Consider the following 20,500-nt stretch of genomic DNA (forward strand, 5'->3'; position numbering starts at 1 on the left):
CACACCGATCACAAGTGACACTTTGATCAAATGCCAGCAAACTGACTTGTTTGAATCCTTCTTGATGATTTCCATTAATTCTTAAAAGGTCGCAATATCCTTATCTGTCACACTAGGCTGTACTGAAGTCGTAACATCCTAACTTGTCAACCATTCCCTGGGCTGTACTTCCGTCGTAATATCCTTACCTGTCAAACATTCCCGCGGCTGTACTGGACCCCTAACCTGTCAACCATGCCCTAGGCTGCACTGGTGTCGTAATATCCTTACCTATCAACCATGCACTAGGCTATACTGACGTCGTAACATTCTAACCTGTCAACCATGCACTATAGGCTGTACTGGTGTCGTAATACCCTTACCTATCAACCATGCACTAGGCTATACTGACGTCGTAACATTCTAACCCGTCAACCATGCACTAGGCTATACTGACGTCGTAACATTCTAACCTGTCAACCATGCACTTTAGGCTGTACTGAAGTCGTAATATCCTCACCTGTCAACCATGCACTAGGCTATACTGACGTCGCAACATTCTAACCCGTCAACCATGCACTATAGGCTGCACTGGTGTCGTAATATCCTTACCTGTCAACCATGCACTAGGCTATACTGACGTCGTAACAATCTAACCCGTCAACCATGCACTATAGGTTGTACTGGTGTCGTAATATCCTTACCTATCAACCATGAACTAGGCTATACTGACGTCGTAACATTCTAACCCGTCAACCATGCACTATAGACTGAACTGGTGTCGTAATATTCTAACCTGTCAACCATGCACTATAGGCTGTACTGAAGTCGTAATATCCTTACTTATCAACCAAGCACTAGGCTATCCCGAAGTCGTAACATTCTAACCCGTCAACCATGCACTATAGGCTGCACTGGTGTCGTAATATCTTTACCTATCAACCATGAACGAGGGTATACTGACGTCGTAACATTCTAACCCGTCAACCATGCACTATAGGCAGCACTGGTGTCGTAATATCATCACCTGTCAACCATGCACTAGGCTATACTGACGTCGTAACATTCTAACCCGTCAACCATGCACTATAGACTGTACTGGTGTCGTAATATCCTTACCTGTCAACCATGCACTAGGCTATACTGACGTCGTAACATTCTAACCCGTCAACCATGCTCTATAGGCTGCACTGGTGTCGTAATATCCTTACCTATCAACCATGCACTAGGCTATACTGACGTCGTAACATTCTAACCCGTCAACCATGCACTATAGGCTGTACTGGTGTCGTAATATCCTTACCTATCAACCATGCACTAGGCTATGCTGACGTCGTAACATTCTAACCCGTCAACCATGCACTATAGACTGAACTGGTGTGGTAATATTCTAACCTGTCAACCATGCACTATAGGCTGTACTGAAGTCGTAATATCCTTACTTATCAAACAAGCACTAGGCTATCTCGAAGTCGTAACATTCTAACCCGTCAACCATGCACTATAAGCTGTACTGTGTCGTAATATCTTTACCTATCAACCATGAACGAGGGTATACTGACGTCGCAACATTCTAACCCGTCAACCATGCACTATAGGCAGCACTGGTGTCGTAATATCATCACCTGTCAACCATACACTAGGCTATACCGACGTCGTAACATTCTAACCCGTCAACCATGCACTATAGACTGTACTGGTGTCGTAATATCCTTACCTGTCAACCATTCCCTAGGCTGTACTGGTGTCGCAATATCCTTACCTATCAACCATGCACTAGGCTATACTGACGTCGTAACATTCTAACCCGTCAACCAGGCACTATAGGCTGTACTGGTGTCGTAATATCCTTATCTGTCACACTAGGCTGTACTGTTGTCGTAATATCCTTACCTGTCAACCATTCCCTAGACTGTACTGGTGTCGTAATATCCTTACCTGTCAACCATGCACTAGGCTATGCTGACGTCGCAACATTCTAACCCGTCAACCATGCACTATAGGCTGTACTGGTGTCGTAATATCCTTACCTGTCAACCATGCACTAGGCTATACTGACGTCGTAGCATTCTAACCCGTCAACCATGCACTATAGGCTGCACTGGTGTCGTAATATCCTTACCTGTCACACTAGGCTGTACTGAAGTCGTAATATCCTAACTTGTCAACCATTCCCTAGGCTGTACTTCCGTCGTAATATCCTTACCCGTCAACCATGCACTAGGCTATACTGACGTCGTAACATTCTAACCTGTCAACGAGGCACTGTAGGCTGTACTGAAGTCGTAATATCCCAACCTTTCAACCATGCAGTAGGCTGTACTGGTGTCGTAATATCCTAACCTGTCAGTAACGCACTGGTTATGTCCCTGTTGAAGTCCTAATGGCATACGTTAATGTCATGCTGTGCTGAGGTAATACTCTGTGCACGATCTCCTTGTGATGACACCTAAACGTCATAGGCTGTAGGCTGACGTGGCGACGTCGATAATCCTTTGTTGACAGCAAGTCAGTGTATTCTTAGCAATGCATGTCTTACGGACAGACAGAATAGAATGTATTCTGGATCAGGTTAGCTAATCCTAAGCCGATTTCCCGTGTAAATCCTACAATAGGAGAAAACTTATTAATTCATTTGGCACTGCGTCAATATTGTATTTAAGACTTTAAAAAATGTAGCTTTTAGCCTAACGTTATTAATACAAAAACGTGTTGTTTACAAAGCATATACAAAATGTGTTTTGTTTCAAAGCGTTAGACAAGAACAGAATGCTGAAGGTTATTTGTGTACAAAGAAAGAGTGTACGAACAGCGAAAGCAGCATTGGTTAAGAGGAAAGATGCTTTAGGGGCACTGGTAGTCGTTTAAATGTTTTACCGAAAATGTCACCATGTGCTTTAATTATTAGCAACCGAGCTGTTGTCCGTTTCAACGTTCATCTATAAGCTTTCAAAAGGCTTATAGTATCTAACTATCTAACATAGTATGCCCAGCGTGCATGTGTGCGTGCGAGGTTTTTATTTATTTGCAGGAAAGCAGGATTGGGGAGCAGATTGGTATAGGGGAGTTTGGTGAGGGGTCCTGAGGTTCGATTGTTGTGTAGGTGGCGCTGAGTGTGAGATTAAATGTGGAACGATACTGTATGTATATTACAAGAAAAGTATCAATAAAGATAAAAAATGCGTAAAGGAACTTTTTATGTATGGTTGATATAGAAGTTGACCCACATGATTGCGTATTCATTCGAACCAGGCCAGTTCGAGGGCCAAGTCATTCATACGAGAACCTTTGGGAATGGTTGTCGTTACGTAAATTTGTGAAGTATGTATATAGATTTATTCTGAAACGACGCCATCTATTCTTTCGACGTTTTTGGTTGAATTCTAGAAGCTGGGAAGATGAAGAATGAGGACAGGTTTTGTGGATATAAAACTTGCTTGATACCGACATTAGAATCTGTTGAAACGACGCCTGTAAATATTGAAGAAGTGGCATACTTGTATATCCTTAAAAATGTCCTCATTCTTCAGTTCGATCACTATTGTGTGTGTCAGGAACAACATTCCAATAAAACGATGCCAGTTTCTAATTAGCTGTTTTTTGGTCTTGTCGTGTTTGTTTTCAGCATTTTGAGAGGCAAATGTATTTAAGATAGGAAATAAACAAGCGCACAGATAAACAATGTAAATGTTTCAGACTGAGCATATAAACAAAGTTTACTAACTCGCTTAACGCTGATGCGAGATGCCTGCACTGTTTTTTCCTACCAGAGCTGACATGAAGCTAACATGTATCTTCCAACACGATGTGTTTGTTTTTCGGGTAACATGCTGCCTTTTATTTACTTTTGCATCAATGTGGCAAAACTCACATGGAGATAGCTACCGTCTTTCCCGCTTGCATTTATTCCCCGAAACTTTACATGGTGGTTTATTGGATCTACTTTGTTACACGAATCACTGTTAGTATTCAGTTTTTTTCAAGAAAGAATTAAGCTGTTCACCCATAAAACAGTAAATGCCTCATAGGTATAAACCAAGCAGGCTATAAACTTTTTGTAAGCTGTAGGAGAGGAATTAGAGCTACAAATACATTTTCGTCGTGTTTTGAATCAATTTAAAACAGATACAGAAACATTCCTGTTGTATAAAAAGAAAGCAAAGTAAAACGCTCATCTAAATTTGGACCCGATGGATTTACGGTAAAGGCATTTAAATGCCATCTCAAACATGCCTTCACACGACTTGTGGTGGCGGAAGTAGAATGTAGTCACATGTCAAGCCTAACCAATCAAAATGTTGGAGAAGTTCTGTCATGGCGGCAAAGTGGTGTACTGCTTCCTGTAAAATGCAACTCCTGTAGAGGTTCTTCATGCTTTATTGGGATTAATTGACACTTTTTGAGCTGTCATGAAACTGGGCAGTCTGGTTGTCCAGCAACTGGAGGAAGAGGTTTGTATGCAACACAATATGTGCTAGGACTGAAACTTTTCAGGCCATGATGCATTTCGATACGCACATCGCCGTGACTAAGCTGTCTGCTTCAACTTGTAGGTCGAGTTTATTGCTCCAACCCAACGCCACATGCCGGGATGGTGACTCGTGGCACTTCCGATGTAAATGTTTCTTTTTTGTGTAGATGATTATCCCTCACATTTGTGAAACTACGAAATTATCGAAACTCTATTGCAACTGTCATTTGACACTTTTGACTCTTTTGATATTTTTGACAGTTTCGTACCCTTGTGTGTGTGAAGTATATAGTATTATTGTGTGCGTCCCAACTTGATGGATCGTACATTTTCGAGGTAGTCATATTTAAATGGTAAATGTGAACGATCTGATTTGTTATCATGACAAACATCAATATGTTAAATGAATGTCATAATGCCACACCCATCAAGTAAAGAATTTAACGTTTTTGAAAAAAGTTCGTGACGAGGTTCATATCATGTAGTTTAAAACTGTAATAACAATATTGTCAGTTGTTACCAAATATTTCAACCGCATGGAGAGAACATTGATCTTCATATGTGATGATGTTGTCATGCTCGGGTTTCTTTAGTGGGTTGTTTGTCATCTTACCCAGACAGTTGGAATGTTGGTCTTAATGTCAACCATTGGTTTGTCAAACTCATTGGAATATTGTTAAAAGCAGCATAAAGCAACATCTATGCAACTAAAGAGAAGGTCGTGTTTATGAAATATATGGACGATAAATGATGCATCAGCATGGTTAATTAGTGCTTTCAGAGAACTAATGAAGAGTTGCCAATGAAAACTGGAAGTATCTGATATACAGTTTAATAATGAATACAGAGAATGTTTCAGGTGCAAAGTAATTGTTAGTAATAGCCTTGATAAGTTTTGAAACTTTCGAAACCGTCATACTTTTCAAGTCTGGAGGGCTCTAATGAATAAAATGTCACTGAGATGTACATACATTGTTGTGCAATGTGCCTGACTCTCCGGTAATGACAGAAGGTTATATGTACAATGTCTGGAAACATAAACTTTGATGATTACAGTCTGGTTTATGAGTTGTTCATCATTGGTGTAAGCTGTTTCTACATTTCAGTCATGATTTAGTACTTCATTTTGTTATAAAATAAACATACGTTTTATTTATTAAGGATTTATTGTAGTTTTATGTTCAAGCTATTGATAGATTGAGCATTCTGTGTCAGGACTAGATTAGTTCAGTACTACGTTCATGAAAGTTCTTAAAATTTAGTGTAATTGTAAAAATAGGAGAAAAAAGACTAAAATGGTTCATTAATTTTTTTGTCAGTTTTATTAATCTTGGGACTAGTGTACTTGTGCCTAGTGGGATCCATTTATGTTTTGTTGTCTTGGGATGTATACTTGTGTTGAGAATGTATATAACTACATTCTAACTTATGAAGAAATGTACATGATTTTTTGCCATTTGTGTGAGCAGTGTATGAATAGAAATGGATAAATAGGACAGAAAATGGGCAAATATCACATGCTAAAAATCATCTTCAAGGAAAACTGAAACATGTAAAATTTGTATTTTTCTGCTTTCCAACAAAAAGTTTAGATCAATCACTGAACCATTGCCAAAGACGTCATGAATATATATAGTTTATAAAGCTGCCGAAACATATAACAACTTCCTCATTTGAACATGTTGAAAGGACTTCCTGTATCATGTAAACGATTGTTGACAAGCAAGGTTGCTAGACATTGTTGTAGTTGTATGTACCATGCACAGTTTTCCGTGTGGACTATTGTATGATATTGGTAACGGTTATTTATGCCTTATTTTCAAGTGCCATTATAGGGAACAAGTTTCAGTTAATCATTTCGAATGCCTATTGATGAAGACTGACATCTGTTAATCCTCGCAGATGTGGAAAATAGTGTGACTCCACTCATATACCAGGATCAAAATAAGGATGTGTTTTGACGTGTCTTCCAGGGTTTGAGCAGGATTGACAACCCTGTAATTTGGACATATTAACTTAAAAAATCACAAAATTGTGATTATTCATTGTACCTGTAACGAGGCAGTCCTACGTTGTATTGCTATTTTTTGCAAAATTTGTCAGATCATGATTTTACAGGAAACAATCTGTAATAAAAATACCTTTGCAGTGATATGTAGGCGTGGATTAGTCTCCATTGGGAACTAAAACTTTCCAAGTGCACTGAGTCCAGCAGTGTGGCACAGTGTTATTGTACCCTAGTATTGGTCAGGCCTATATTTGTGTGTTCACTACTTATATGTTGATGTGCTTGTATAGATCCTTATACCGATGGAGGTCGGGCTAGAATATTGGTCTTCAGTAGCCCATGCTGGTCATAAAGGGCAACTAATGGGTCAGGTTCGCTCATTTTGTTGACCCGAATCATCAGTTCCCAATTCTGTAGATCGATGCTCTTACAATTGATCATGAGGTTATCTAGTCAAGACTCAGTTATTTACAGACCGCATCCATATAGCTAGAATATTACTGAGTGTGGTGCAAGACTAAACTCACTGGTATACCTACAGAATACTGAATACCTACCAGCCATTTTGTTTAGTGTCATGCATCGCTGTAACCCTAAAAACGCTAACCTTATCGAAAGAAACTCGCTTTCGGAGATAGTAGAAGGTATCCAGTATTCTGTAATCTTACCAACTCACTATCCATAGTTCCTTAAATTTGTTGATTGGTCCTCGAAACTGAAAAAAAGACTTAGAATAGTTAAATTTGGTGTCTGAAATCCGTATGAAGCCTGTATTCAGTGTGTCCCGGGGTAGAATAGGCCTTCAGCAACTTGTGCTTGCCATAAAAGGCAACTATGCTTGTTGTAGGAGGTGACTAACGGGATCGGGTGGTCAGACTCGCTGACTTGGTTGACATATGTCATCGATTCGATGTTGTTGATCACTGGATCGTATGGTCCAGACTCGATTATTAATGGACTGCCTCCATATAGCTGGAATATTACTGAGTGTGGCCTAAAACTAAACTCACTCACTCACTCACTCACTCACTCACTCACTCACTCACTCACTCACTCACTCTCACTCACTCACTCACTCACTCACTCACTCACTCACTCACTCACTCACTCACTCACTCACTGTATTCAGTGTGAAACATTGCCCATCCCACCAATTTTATTCACTGTTTTACTCAGGTTGATTCAGTAAAAGCTTGAAAATGCACATAGCAAATGAGTCTGTTGTAGCACTGTGATAGTAGTAGCGTGTGCAGTATCTGAAAGTGAGTCAGCACTTGCTTTATCCTTAAGTGTAATTCTTAAGTGTATTCAGAAGTATCGCAAAAGTCAGATTGTTAAAAATGTTTGTGACTGAGTGAAGTGTTTCTGAAAATATATGAAAGTTTTGAATTTCCCATTGTTAGTCTGTCATACAGACCCTGATACATATATACCTAGTACAGCCCATTCATGTCTAGTGTGCCTGTTTAAATTCTGTTGTTATGCTCCATTTGAATAATTAGATGTTAGTCTACTCTTAGGATGGTAAAGCATCGAAATTATTGATATGTTGATGTAGTTAGTAGAGAAGATAACTGTAGCCTCTTGTTGCAGTCTCCTCTGGTACAGGCTATTTTCCATGGGGATCCTGATGAAGTTCGAGCCCTGTTATACAAAAAGGAAGATGTCAACTATCAGGTAGGTGGATGTGAACTAAAGTTATAGGCAAGAACAGAAGGGTCATGGATATGGATTTCTTTGATTTTCGATTTTCCCATTGTCTGCATGAACCCTTTGTTTATATGTGCAACTGGTCACTAATTCAGTCCTATTTGACTTCTGCACCTTTAAGGACCTTGAGTGGCCCAGTTACCTGAGTCAACAGAATTAGTTGTACGGAGTTGTCTCTCTTGTAGGCAATCGCATGCTTTATTCCTGGTTTGCCCATCTTGTTATCTCCCAGGCATGTAAATGGGGTTAGGTGGGGGGAGGGGATGTTTCTATGGAAATGATTTGAACTAAGGCTCAAAAGGAGGGATGACCTTTGCTTCTGGAGCATAACTGAAAAACCCTCCTATATCTTTGAATGAAACTCAGTAGATATATCAAACATAAGCTAAAGAGGTGCCTTTTGCTGTTTGCAGATTTTGTTATTTTTGTTTTACTTGGTTTCAATGGCAATGATTTGGACTTAATCTCAAAAAGGAAGGATGGGTTTTGTTTCTGGAGCAGAACTCAAAAACCTTTCAATATTTTTCAACAAAAATTCATCTGCAACTTCAAGTGATAATAGTGTCTCTTGAAAACGAAACTAAAACAAACTGATGTTCTAAAAATGATTGTCTAAACTGTCTTGCAAGCACTGTACACATGCACTGTTTAGAGTTCATAGTTTCATGTTGTCAATTGATTAATTAATCAAATCAAAACTTCATCGAAAAATGAAGGGAGGTTACTCTGTTATGTTTGCATGTTGACACTCGAACTTGACTCTGTGGCCAACTCCGATTTAAAAAGTCATTCCTTCTCAATATAAAGCTTTTTATGTATGTTTTTTGAAAGGTAGGTAGGGAGCAAATTACTATGCACGACAGTTCGTGCTCTGTTGTTTTTGTGAGGGGCGATTTGATCACACAATCGCTTGTCCTAGTGTAGACTCTGGTTGGGCTTTGTTTTTGGAGCACAACTCGAAAACCTTTCAAGATCTTTCAACAAAACTTAGCATATGTATGAGGCAGATCTTGATGTGGTGCCTTTTACTCTTTATTTTTGGCATTTATATCCTTCATGATTTCCATGGAAAGTCTAAAAAGAACTTGTCAGATGATTTGTTTTTTAAGACACATGAGAGCTGGGAGATATGTCATCTTCTGATGACTCGTGTGTTTATTGGTTTGTCTTCTGGGTTTCACCTAGTTGGTGAAGATCTAAGACCTGGGCATACTTGTGAAAAGTGATGATTTTAACTCCTTCTCATCAACATGTTTAATATAATCGTAGTGCTGAGATCGCTTTGTGCAATTGGGCTCTTGCTCACTTAAAGACATACTTCCCACTTCAACTAATGCAATGGCACTGGAATACTGTTCCATGTGGCGTCAGCACAAACTCCCTTAAAGATGAGATCTGTTTGAAGTAGTGGTAAACCAGTATCTCTTACTATCAGTATGTCAGCTATTTTATGTGGTAATAGTGCCATGTACGTACAGATACGTTACTATAGTTTTGGGTACTGGTGATGAACACTTTCAGGAGTAATTGCAAGCATATGCGAGGATAAATTCTTACTATGACACATGGATGTTGTTTACATGTTTTTCTGCCAATACAGGACATTGAGAAAAGAAGTCCCCTCCATGCTGCTTCCTACTGTGGGGAAGCCGAAATTGCCGACATTCTCATCCTGAGTGGTGCCCGAGTCAACACCAAGGACAACAAGTGGCTAACGCCTCTACATCGAGCTTGTTGTTCTCGTAGTGAGGTCAGTCACAGACAAAAAATGTTCTAATCTCATGCTCTCAGTTACTGTTTGGAATTTTGGGGATTCAGGTCATACAGGCCAGATACTTTATATAAGGGCTGACTAGGAAGGGAACTGTGTGTCTGAGACTCAGCTGATCGTGTCAGTGGGTCTTTGTGGGATGGCTTGCTCCTCGTGAGTTCAGTCTCCCAGGGTTTACCTCAAAACACAAACATGGGGTTCCCGGCAACCCCCAATTATTAATTCTTCTAGGGATCATTGCAAGCAATGCGAGGGTACATGACAACAATGTTCTATTAATTTCTTTAGAGCCTGGAATGAATCATTGGTCATATGTACTAGTGTATGAAACAATGCATGTAGCTGCTCTGAAAGAAACATCCAAACATATAGAAGATTCATAGATGTGTTGTCGGTTCAATGAATAATAGTGTCCATCCTTCAGACACAGTGAATTTTCCTTTCTGCATCCATTCGATACATGTGTGAGTACTGCATTTACTACTGAAAATAGTGTTTACTTTGGTTATATAAACAGAAAAAGTGTTCACATGTTTTTTGAGGATACCTAGGTTAAATTGGACATACAGCAACCTTGTAACTATTGAAGATCACATATACCGTAGGGGGTACAAATATATAAATCATTTATTGACATTGAAACCCCATCATTAAGACTACTCGTTTCAACATTTAGTTACCTTAAAGTGACTCTTTTGACAACAGTGCACGATTTTCTCCTGCGAACGAAATTTCAGCCAATGAGAGGGCGCGTCCCTGTGACGTAATGTGAGGTTTACTTATGTGGGTTACAGTAGTATTCATGTACTTTTCAAGAGGTAGTGAAATTGTTATGTTGTATGCAATGTCATACATCTTCTTTATAGGTTTATCCAAACCTGCAGTCGGGACAATTGTTTTGAAAAATGAAAGCTTTATGTTTTCACAAGCTACTGTCATTTCATCTTGTCACCTGCTTTGCTTATTTTCTGAGATTCAACATTTTTGTGTGAAAATCTCATGTTGTCATAATAGTTGAAAAACGTCCTGTTACAGGCAGTAACATGGCCATAATTCAGAAACATATTTAACGACCAGTAGGAAGTAGTTTTTATCTTTTACCTTGATGAAAACAAACCATAATCAAATTGATTCTCGAGCTAGCTTTAGACCATCATGCCATAATTTTACAAATGGCGGTACCTGGTCGTGAACATCCGCCAGTCTGAGAATAAATGCTGTTATGATTGTTTCACAGAATAACAAAATCTAAACTACATTCTACTGGTTAGTAAAATCTGTTACTTGATTGATGGACAATAGAATTTTGCATGACATTGCTTATAACATAACAATTTCACTCTTGGAAGCGAGGTGTGTGTTATTACGATACTACTTTTTTCGGTCATCAATTATTTACTGCAGCTAGTAAGTAGTTTTAATTTTAACTTAATGAAAACAAATCTGAATAGCATCTCCTGTCTTGAAAGTGAGGTATGTGCCAAACCATTTGATGTAATGCGTACAGACTTCCACAACGCTTGCTTTGCCCTCTCAAAGAACATTTTTGGCACAGAGTGAGGGGTCCCGTGGAAATCTGTGCAAGGTGACACAATCACAATTGGAGCAATTGATGGCAACAATAACAATGTTTAGGCATGTCTTTCTTTATGTTGAGAAATCAGCGAATTGACAAGCTTGTTACACATTTTATATACAACTAGCTGAAAATCCTTTCTCTCGTGACATCACTGTCGTTCGCTGCAGTGCTCTGGCGTTATATACCCTGTCTGTGTTTTCATTGGCGGGTGAGAGTGAAGCAGACGACTTTTTGGCAACTTTAAATCACTTGATACTGATTAACCACCTGTTTTCTAAGAATGAAATTGGTGTTCAGCTCAAGACTAACCACAAGTCTTTCACATGTAATGGTTAAAAGAGTTAAAAAAAAAATAGATTTTTTTCATAGAGATTGTCTTTGGGGGACATATATGCATTTTCTGCTGCAGAAAAATGTGGCGTGACAGTGATATCAGTGTTTTAATAAAATATTGTACAATAAACAAAAAATCTGGCCGAAGCCAGTTTTCACATCAATGAGAGCTGTGTGGTTGGTTTTCGAGCACTTTCTGAATCATGTCGGGGCCAGGTGGTTGGTCTTCAGTTGGACAACCGTACGGTCACGACTTACATCCTGAAGCAAGGCTTCAGGTGATTCCGGTTTATCTTCAGGGGCTGGAGAACGTGCGAGCAGACACTCTCAGTCTCACTTGCAGGATCCTGGCCCCGCACGAGTGGATGCTCGATCGGCCGATATTCGGAGTTTTCTCCCAGTAGTATGGATCGTACCAGGTCGATCTGTTTGCGTCTGGCGGGACGAATCAGATACCTGTGTTCTGCTCTTGAGTGCCGGACCAGAGGGCGTTGGCGTCCCACGCCTTCCTGCTGGACAGGTTCTGTGGGTGTTTCCGCCACTTCCCCTGATTCCCCGTGTCCTCTCCCAGCTGTCCACCCAGCCAGCTCGGCTGCTTGTGCTTATGGCACTGCTTTGGCCGTCACAGAGCTGGTTTCCGTTAATCCTTAGGTTTCTGGCTCAGCCTCCTGTTCTATTACCTTTGCGACCAGACATTCTCACTCGAATGGCATGCCACACCCCAGATTCAGTAGATGGCTTGGCCTCTGTCACGTCTAGCCTCCCTCTTGTGTAGCGCTTTTTAGCTGGCGTGGATCGAGTTCGACCTGCTGTCAGGGATTTGTCAGTCATGCTTGGCTGGCTGTCCTGTCCTACTTTCTCACGTCTATTGGCTATTTCCATTCAGGTCGGTATAGGTCTGGTTGGTCCCTGTCGGTTCTCTCCCATAATGCCTTTCGCGGAAGCTCATCGGGAGTACACAGGTGAGAATTTTTTGTGTGGGTTATTTACTATCGCTGTAATTACGAACTGTACCAGAATTCCCTCCTCCCTAGCCTCTGGTCTTTGGGAGTCTGAGTTAACGCATATATGTACCCCAAGGACGATCTCTATGAAAAAGAATTAGACAAACCTGGAGAGGTTTCCAATTCTTTGAAGAGAATCGTCCTTGGGGTAGGGCCACCCACCTCCCCGCAATTCTGTTCACTGATTTATTCAGCAGAAGGAATGATGATACACGTTTGGATGCTTACCTGGTTGCCTGAGCATGCGCGGCAGAGGAGTGACTCCACATGGTGAGGGGCTGTATAGTGAACAAAAATGATTTTTTGTGTATTGTGCAATATTTTATTAAAACATTGATACAACTGTCACATGACATTTTCTGGCAGCAGAAAATGGATTATGTACCCCAAGGACGATTCTCTTCAAAGAATTGGAAACCTCTAGAGGTTGTCTAAGTTTATGCGTTCTTTAAGGACAACCTGAAGGTGAAATACAGTCTCAACTGTGACATTTACACAGAACACTGTTTGACTTTGTTGTTAAGATGTTGTTGTATTGTCAGGAAACTGTGGAGACGTTGCTTAAGCACCAGGCTGATGTGAATGCCCGTGACAAGAACTGGCAGACCCCGTTACATGTGGCTGGTGCCAACAATGCCGTGAAGTGTGCTGAGTATATCATCCCACTCCTCACTAACGTCAATGTGTCGGACCGAGCTGGACGCACAAGTCTCCATCATGCAGCATTCAATGGCCATAAGGAGGTAGTTACCGAAATTAAACCGAAATGATCGTAGACAAGCCAGTCTCATTGATAAGCCAAGGTCGTAATTTGACTCTTGTGATCAGTATCAAAATGGTATGTTCAAAATATTAACTGGAACACTATTACTGCAAAATGATGTCTTTTGGATTGTATTGTGTCAATGGTGTGATGTTTAGTGGTGTGACATTTCATTGATACGCATCGATGCATTGATCCATGGGCTGCCAATATAGTGACTTGATGTAAAGTTTTACATTGTCGTATATCCTGATATGATCCGTTAAATGGGCCACAGTACTTTCTCTTGTTAAACTCAGAACAAAATCATGCGTTGTTGTTTTGGTACCAAATTCCCTCCTGGAAACTGCCCTTTATATGCATGGGAATGTTAAATTGATTGAAATAAAAATGAGGTACTATAGGCAAGTTGATATATTGACAACATAGTACATTTATCACCTTTATAAAAATCTTAAGACTAAAAAGCATTTTTCTAGCATTTCTGACAGCACTTCATTTTCTTGATACATATCGCATCCCAGCTTCAGTGCACATTACTTAGGCAATATATTGTGGGGACTAAAATTTTGCATCATATCGTAGGTTGTATGCCAATATAATCAGTAGTGATGTGATATTTGTTTGGTCTCTATAGATGGTGCAGCTGCTGTTGGAGAAAGGAGCCACCATTAATGCGTTTGACAAGAAGGACCGTCGGGCGATCCACTGGGCAGCTTACATGGGGCATGTCGAGGTGGTCAGGCTGCTGGTGGATCATGGGGCTGAGCTCAACTGTCGGGATAAGAAGGTAATACTGATCACTTGATGATTGAAACCCTGTCTTTAAATAGAGAATACTAAACGATCTGTGTAATACCATTTTTATTAATAGAGTGAATGATTTGGTATCAAGCGAGCGAAAGCTAGAGATACTAAATCTTTCATGAGTTTAATGACAATAGCATTTCACGGAAGCGAGTTTAGTATTCCGTTTGTTACTTCCAACACAAATTGATAGAAACTCATACAGTATGAGGACTGCTAGTTTTCCTCGAGTCAAGGTCCAGTGCCACTGCGACATTGACGTTAGCATTCTGAGGTCTTAACTCTGAACTCTTGTGACGTCATACATCTAGCGGTATTACACTAGTGTAATATTGCCTTAAAAATACTACACTGCAGTATGTTCTACGGGTGAGTAATAATATTTTGAATAATCTGTCTTGCTTCATGCAGTTAGAAGCAATTTGTAATGTATGTATGAAAAAGAGGAACACCAACAGTCCAGCTATATGGTAATGGAGTCTGGAGTCCAGTGATCAATGGCATAAAGGTCAATCTATGCATCTGCAATCTATACGCTGACAAGTACCGAACAAGTCAGCGAGCATGACCACACAATCTTGTTTGTGGCCTTATGCAAGAAGCATGGGATCTGCGGATCAATTCCAACCTGGATCTTCACGGCTGAAAGAAGTGGGAAGGCGTGAATCTGCATGATAGTGGTGCTGACAAAATGTACATTATTAATTTAAATGCATTAGCTAGCATCAATTTTATTTTCATAATTAGGGGTGGGTGCTCCATGAATAATTTATACAGGGATCTGTATAAGATAAAAAAGTTCATTCACAGTGGTGAAAAATAGGGATAGTTTGTTGGCTATAGTTGGGTAACAATATTGATTGCTTTGCCACTGTGAAAATTTTCTTGTGATTGTTTGCTACCTCAGATGTACACCCCTCTGCATGCTGCCTCAGCTAGTGGTCAGGTCAGCGTGGTCAACCTGCTGCTCGACCTGGGAGTTGAAGTTGATGCTGTCAATGGCATCGGCAATACATCGCTACATGTCGCCTGCCTCAATGGCCAGGACATTGTTGTCAACAAACTCCTGGACAATGGGGCAACTGTCAATGCTGTCAACAACAAAGGGATGGTTAGTTGTGCTGTTTTTGTTTGTGCTTGTGGTGATGTCAAGGTGAAATTTTGTGCTTGTGCTCAGGATTAAAATTTGGAAAATAAATTTTGAAGAAAACTTAGAACTAGGTAGTAAGTAACTTTTGATGCACTTATGTTTTATTCTTGACTAATGTGTACATATCTATATTTGAGGGTCTCTGAAGTAGCCTTGTGGTTAAGGCATTTGCTCATCACACTGAAAACAAGGTTACGGTTCCCTCACATGGGTACGATATTTGAGATCCGTTTCTGGTGTCCCTCTCCGTTATAAACGTGGTATAAAAGTAAAGTCACTTTTTGATGGTTTGAAAATTGAGAAAATTGTGAAGCAGACTGTACTCATATTGTTTCTGGGTCTACCTTCTTCACTTTGTTCAGTTTATTTAGTATTCATGTCCCCAAAGCAAAAGATTGATTCTCAATCAGGGCACATACCCCGGGCTGCTGCCAATGTGTTGGCCCCATTCTGGTGTACGATGCCTTTATATCCCGGGATGCTGCCAATATGTCAACCCCTTTCTAGTGTACCCTGCCTTGATACCCTGCTGCCAATGTCAGCCCCTTTCTGGTGTACCCTTCCTTGATACCCTGCTGCCAATGTGTCAGCCCCATTCTGGTGTACCCTTCCTTGATACCCTGGGATGCTGCCATTACTCGTAGAGTATGATAAACCAAATTGACCAAACACGCAAGAGTTAGCTATTAAACCTGCGATTAAGACTCAAGTTCAAGAATGCAGGAGAGAATTTGATGCAGCTTTTGTTAGACAGCATGGTGTGGTTTCTGCATAATAGTTTAACTTCATTGTCACATAGGTATTATTTCAGCCACATAGACAGGAAGTTAGGAAATGATCAATATTAGTACACTTATAATATCGCCTATATTTATTTACAGACCCCTCTACACTATGCTGCTGTCTCAACACATGGAGGGATATGTCTGGAAATCCTTGTTACAGGTGGCGGCAACGCAAAGGCTCAGGTAACTTTCACATGTGTTATGGTCAGGTGGTTCAACATTGATACAGCATTGATAAGGAGATAATAATATTACTTAGCATCAGGTGAAACGGTGAGAATTTGACATAATATTAACTGAATTTATTTAATTGAAATCCTTGCTCTTGGAGTGACTGCATTTAACATTATTTAGGATTAACAAAGTCCATTTTGATGGCTGGTAGTACTCATGTGTGCAGACATTATGTACGTGTCAATATAAAAGACTTGATCATTTCCACAAACCAGGGGCGAAAAGTGAAACAGAATGACAAAAAGAAAGGGGAGGACTCAATAAACGCCAGTAGGTGACAAAGCATGTATAAGTGTGACAATAGATAGACAGACCAGTGGTGTTGGCTGGCTGGCAGTTAAAGCAGACAGTCAACTGCCTGGAATGTGTGCATGTTGAATACAGAACAGGATGTTCATACATGCATGGTGTGATCTTAGTCAGATTGAGAGTTTTTAGTATACAATTTGGAAATGATTGTTTTTAGCTTTTTATAACAGTTTTACTAACCTGTAAGTCTGTTAAAAGTTAATAACTATTGTGTGACCCTTGATATGCATGTTTGTTAAATAACAAGGTAATTGTACAAATAATTTGTTTATATCTCACGATCATATTTTCTTCTCCTTTTTTTTGTTGTTACGCTGTATATACCAAATAAATGTAACACGTTGGAGACAAATTGGTGATATTTGTGAGTTGTTTTGCTGGGAGGCAGATTCTGAACACCATGTTATATTATCAGTTTGTGAGAGATGCTTTGGTTTGTTGTATGATTTAGTTGAATACATTTGTCAGCCATTTTTTAGTCAGCTGGTTGTGTTAACAGTGTGTTGATGAATGAGGAATGTGTGATAGAGTAATGGTGTGTGGTAGGACATTGTGTGAGGCTGGCAATGTGTGATAGAGTAATTATGTGTGGTGGGACAGTGTGTGAAACTGGGAATGTGCGATAGAGTAATGATGTGTGGTGGGACAGTGTGTGGAGCTGGGACTGTGCGATAGAGTAATGATGTGTGGTGGGACAGTGTGTGGAGTTGGGACAGTGCGATAGAGTAATGATGTGTGGTGGGACAGTGTGTGGAGCTGGGAATGTGCGATAGAGTAATGATGTGTGGTGGGACAGTGTGTGGAGCTGGGAATGTGCGATAGAGTAATGATGTGTGGTGGGACAGTGTGTGGAGCTGGGAATGTGCGATAGAGTAATGATGTGTGGTGGGACAGTGTGTGGAGCTGGGAATGTGCGATAGAGTAATGATGTGTGGTGGGACAGTGTGTGGAGCTGGGAATGTGCGATAGAGTAATGATGTGTGGTGGGACAGTGTGTGGAGCTGGGAATGTGCGATAGAGTGATGATGTGTGGTGGGACAGTGTGTGGAGCTGGGAATGTGCGATAGAGTAATGATGTGTGGTGGTGGAACTGTGTGGAGCTGGGACTGTGCGATAGAGTAATGATGTGTGGTGGGACAGTGTGTGGAGCTGGGACTGTGCGATAGAGTAATGATGTGTGGTAGGACAGTGTGTGGAGCTGGGACTGTGCGATAGAGTAACGGTGGGTGGTTGGTTATACAGTGTATGTGATGCATTATTGGTGTCAGATATCCTGGGTAGGTCAGTGTTATAGTGTTATTGCCATGTGTTGAATTCGTCTGACATAAGTAGTTCCTGTTATTGAGGACATTGGTATACATGATGAGGGCTGGTGTTTGACCCGATTGGCTCCCTGAGGGGCCTGTGGATTGAGTTTGGTGATAAGTATGGTTCTGTTTTCAGAGTGAGGACGGTAGGACAGCCCTGCATATGACTGCTCTGCATGGTAGATTTACAAGAGCTCAGACTCTCCTTGAGCATGGTGAGACATCATGCAGCCACTAATGCTGACTTAACTTGCTGCTGCTGCTGAGTTCATGAATCATCAAGCCATTATAACACCTCATTATGTTCCTAGTGACATTACAGATACAAGGACACTATGTATATACTTGCATCTGAAACCAATCTGGACCTGTAGACATATGGTTAATTTTATGAAATTTTTAAGCATGAAATGGCCTGGTGAAATAAGGACAGAGCTTCTAACCGAGTTTGTATGTGAAGTAACTGCTTGCTTGTCCTGCAGCTTTACTGGTAGATGTACTAGTTGAAGTCTTCTTGTTCCACAGACTAGGGCGGAGTGTTGCCAGATATGTTGTGGTACAATGTATATCATGGTATGGACTGGTCATACCTCTGTTGTCACGATACTCGATGATAAATTGAAAGAATTAGAATCATGGAAATACAGCTGAAGTTTACTATTGTTCTTTGGTTATTAACACAAACACAATGTTGTATCAACAACCAGCTCCCTTCCCTACCGTCCACTTGCACCTGCACCCCCAACCCCTGAAAAACAGGTGCACCCCCAATTCCCACAAAACCAAACATCACACCCACAAAGAAAGAAAGAACAATAAAAAACCAGGACATGGTTGTTTTGAATGAAGGATGGTTATTACATTACATAGTAATTATAGCGTGTCTTCTAATTCCATATCCTTGTTTTCCACCATACTTAAAAGCAGTAATTTGCTACCTTAGTTGTAGGAAGTTTAAGTTCCTGTTCTGTTTATAGTGTATTGTTATATAGTGTATTGTTATATATAGTGTATTGTTTTATAGTGTATTGTTATTGTACTGACAGTTTATCTGCTGTCTGTCTGTAGCCATCAGTGATATCATTGGTATAGAGTCATGCTGAATATCATGCTTTCTGCTGTATGACAGGGGCAGGTTATATATAGTGAGGAAACATTGTGAAACTATCGCTGCTAGTTGTGGCTTGTGAGAGCAGTATGTTTATTTGCATGCATGAGTTAATAGGAATAGTTGCATGATAGCTTTGCTTTGATATTGATGTTCAGGTAGTGACAGTGTTCTTGATCTCTGATGATTTTCAGTGATGTGTATCTTACCCCTCTCATGAAATAATGACAAGTGGAATTTTCTGATTTTCATAATTGTACACCATGGTTTAAAGTTCTAAGTGAGGTATTTAACTGTTGATTTGTGTGTCTTGTTCAGAGTTACTTCTTCTAGACTGGTGCTTGTAACAACAGAAAATGGCTGTCCAGAGGTTCTTCTAAGGAAGCATTAATTTTGACAAGCTATCAGGATTGGTTTTCCTTTCTCAGTCAGATGTATTCAACAGTAACAGTGTTTTGGAGTAAGGAATAGATTATGGAACCAGAAATATCCTTATTTTCCAAGGAGCCATGAATGATTTTATAAGATTTGATAGGACTCTCAGGGCTCCAAATAAGGGCTGTATCGGCGTATGTATGGATAGAAAATATTCACGATACGGTAGGGAAAAGAAATTGGTAAAGCGTAGCAAATACGCACCACAACAATGGTATACCGTCTTTGAATCATTTACAGGCTTATTTGTTTGGGAACGTATTGCTACATTGTTTATTAACCTGTTTACACAAAAGTAGCAATGTTGTGGTGCATCTATGAAATGAAACATGAGATTACTTACATGCCATGAAATTCAGGGGCCATACAGGAGCGAGGTGGGTGAGCTGGCTAAAAAAGTGTCAGGCTAGTGATCCAGCGAGTTTGAAGTGTCAGGATCGATCCCACCTGTTACCAGGTGTAAAAACCTTGGAGTCAGCTTTGTGTGCAGCCTCTTTCCATGTTGTCACAACCCCTAGTGTGCAGTACACATCCCTGTGCACTTAAAAGAACTAAAAAATCTGTTGGTATATGACCAGATGGTGAAAACATCAATGTGCTGTAAACTTGGACAAAGTACTGTGACTATGTGTCCCAGTCCACCCAGCTGTGAATTGGGTACCTCATTAGGATGTGAGAGCCACGATAAACTCGGTCCGCCTAGAGGCAGCAGGAGTTGTATACTCCCCAGGGAGTTTATATTGATAA

The 20,500-nt window shown here is 40.4% G+C and overlaps 1 protein-coding gene across 1 annotated transcript in view; it reads left to right on the top strand.

Annotated features, from left to right (window-relative positions):
* Positions 1-4,271: 4,271 nt before the first annotated feature.
* The window catches only part of LOC137256599 (serine/threonine-protein phosphatase 6 regulatory ankyrin repeat subunit A-like), a 33,819-nt gene continuing 17,590 nt past the window's right edge, over positions 4,272-20,500 (top strand). Inside the window, exons 1-8 of the mRNA XM_067794474.1 lie at positions 4,272-4,430; positions 8,052-8,135; positions 9,769-9,918; positions 13,398-13,598; positions 14,256-14,408; positions 15,333-15,536; positions 16,457-16,543; positions 18,347-18,425. Coding sequence (XP_067650575.1) covers positions 4,389-4,430; positions 8,052-8,135; positions 9,769-9,918; positions 13,398-13,598; positions 14,256-14,408; positions 15,333-15,536; positions 16,457-16,543; positions 18,347-18,425 — 1,000 coding nt within the window. The 5' untranslated portion in view covers positions 4,272-4,388. The remainder of the gene's footprint in view (positions 4,431-8,051; positions 8,136-9,768; positions 9,919-13,397; positions 13,599-14,255; positions 14,409-15,332; positions 15,537-16,456; positions 16,544-18,346; positions 18,426-20,500) is intronic.

This window comes from Haliotis asinina, chromosome 11 (assembly GCF_037392515.1).
Source record: "Haliotis asinina isolate JCU_RB_2024 chromosome 11, JCU_Hal_asi_v2, whole genome shotgun sequence".
NCBI lineage: Eukaryota > Metazoa > Mollusca > Gastropoda > Lepetellida > Haliotidae > Haliotis > Haliotis asinina.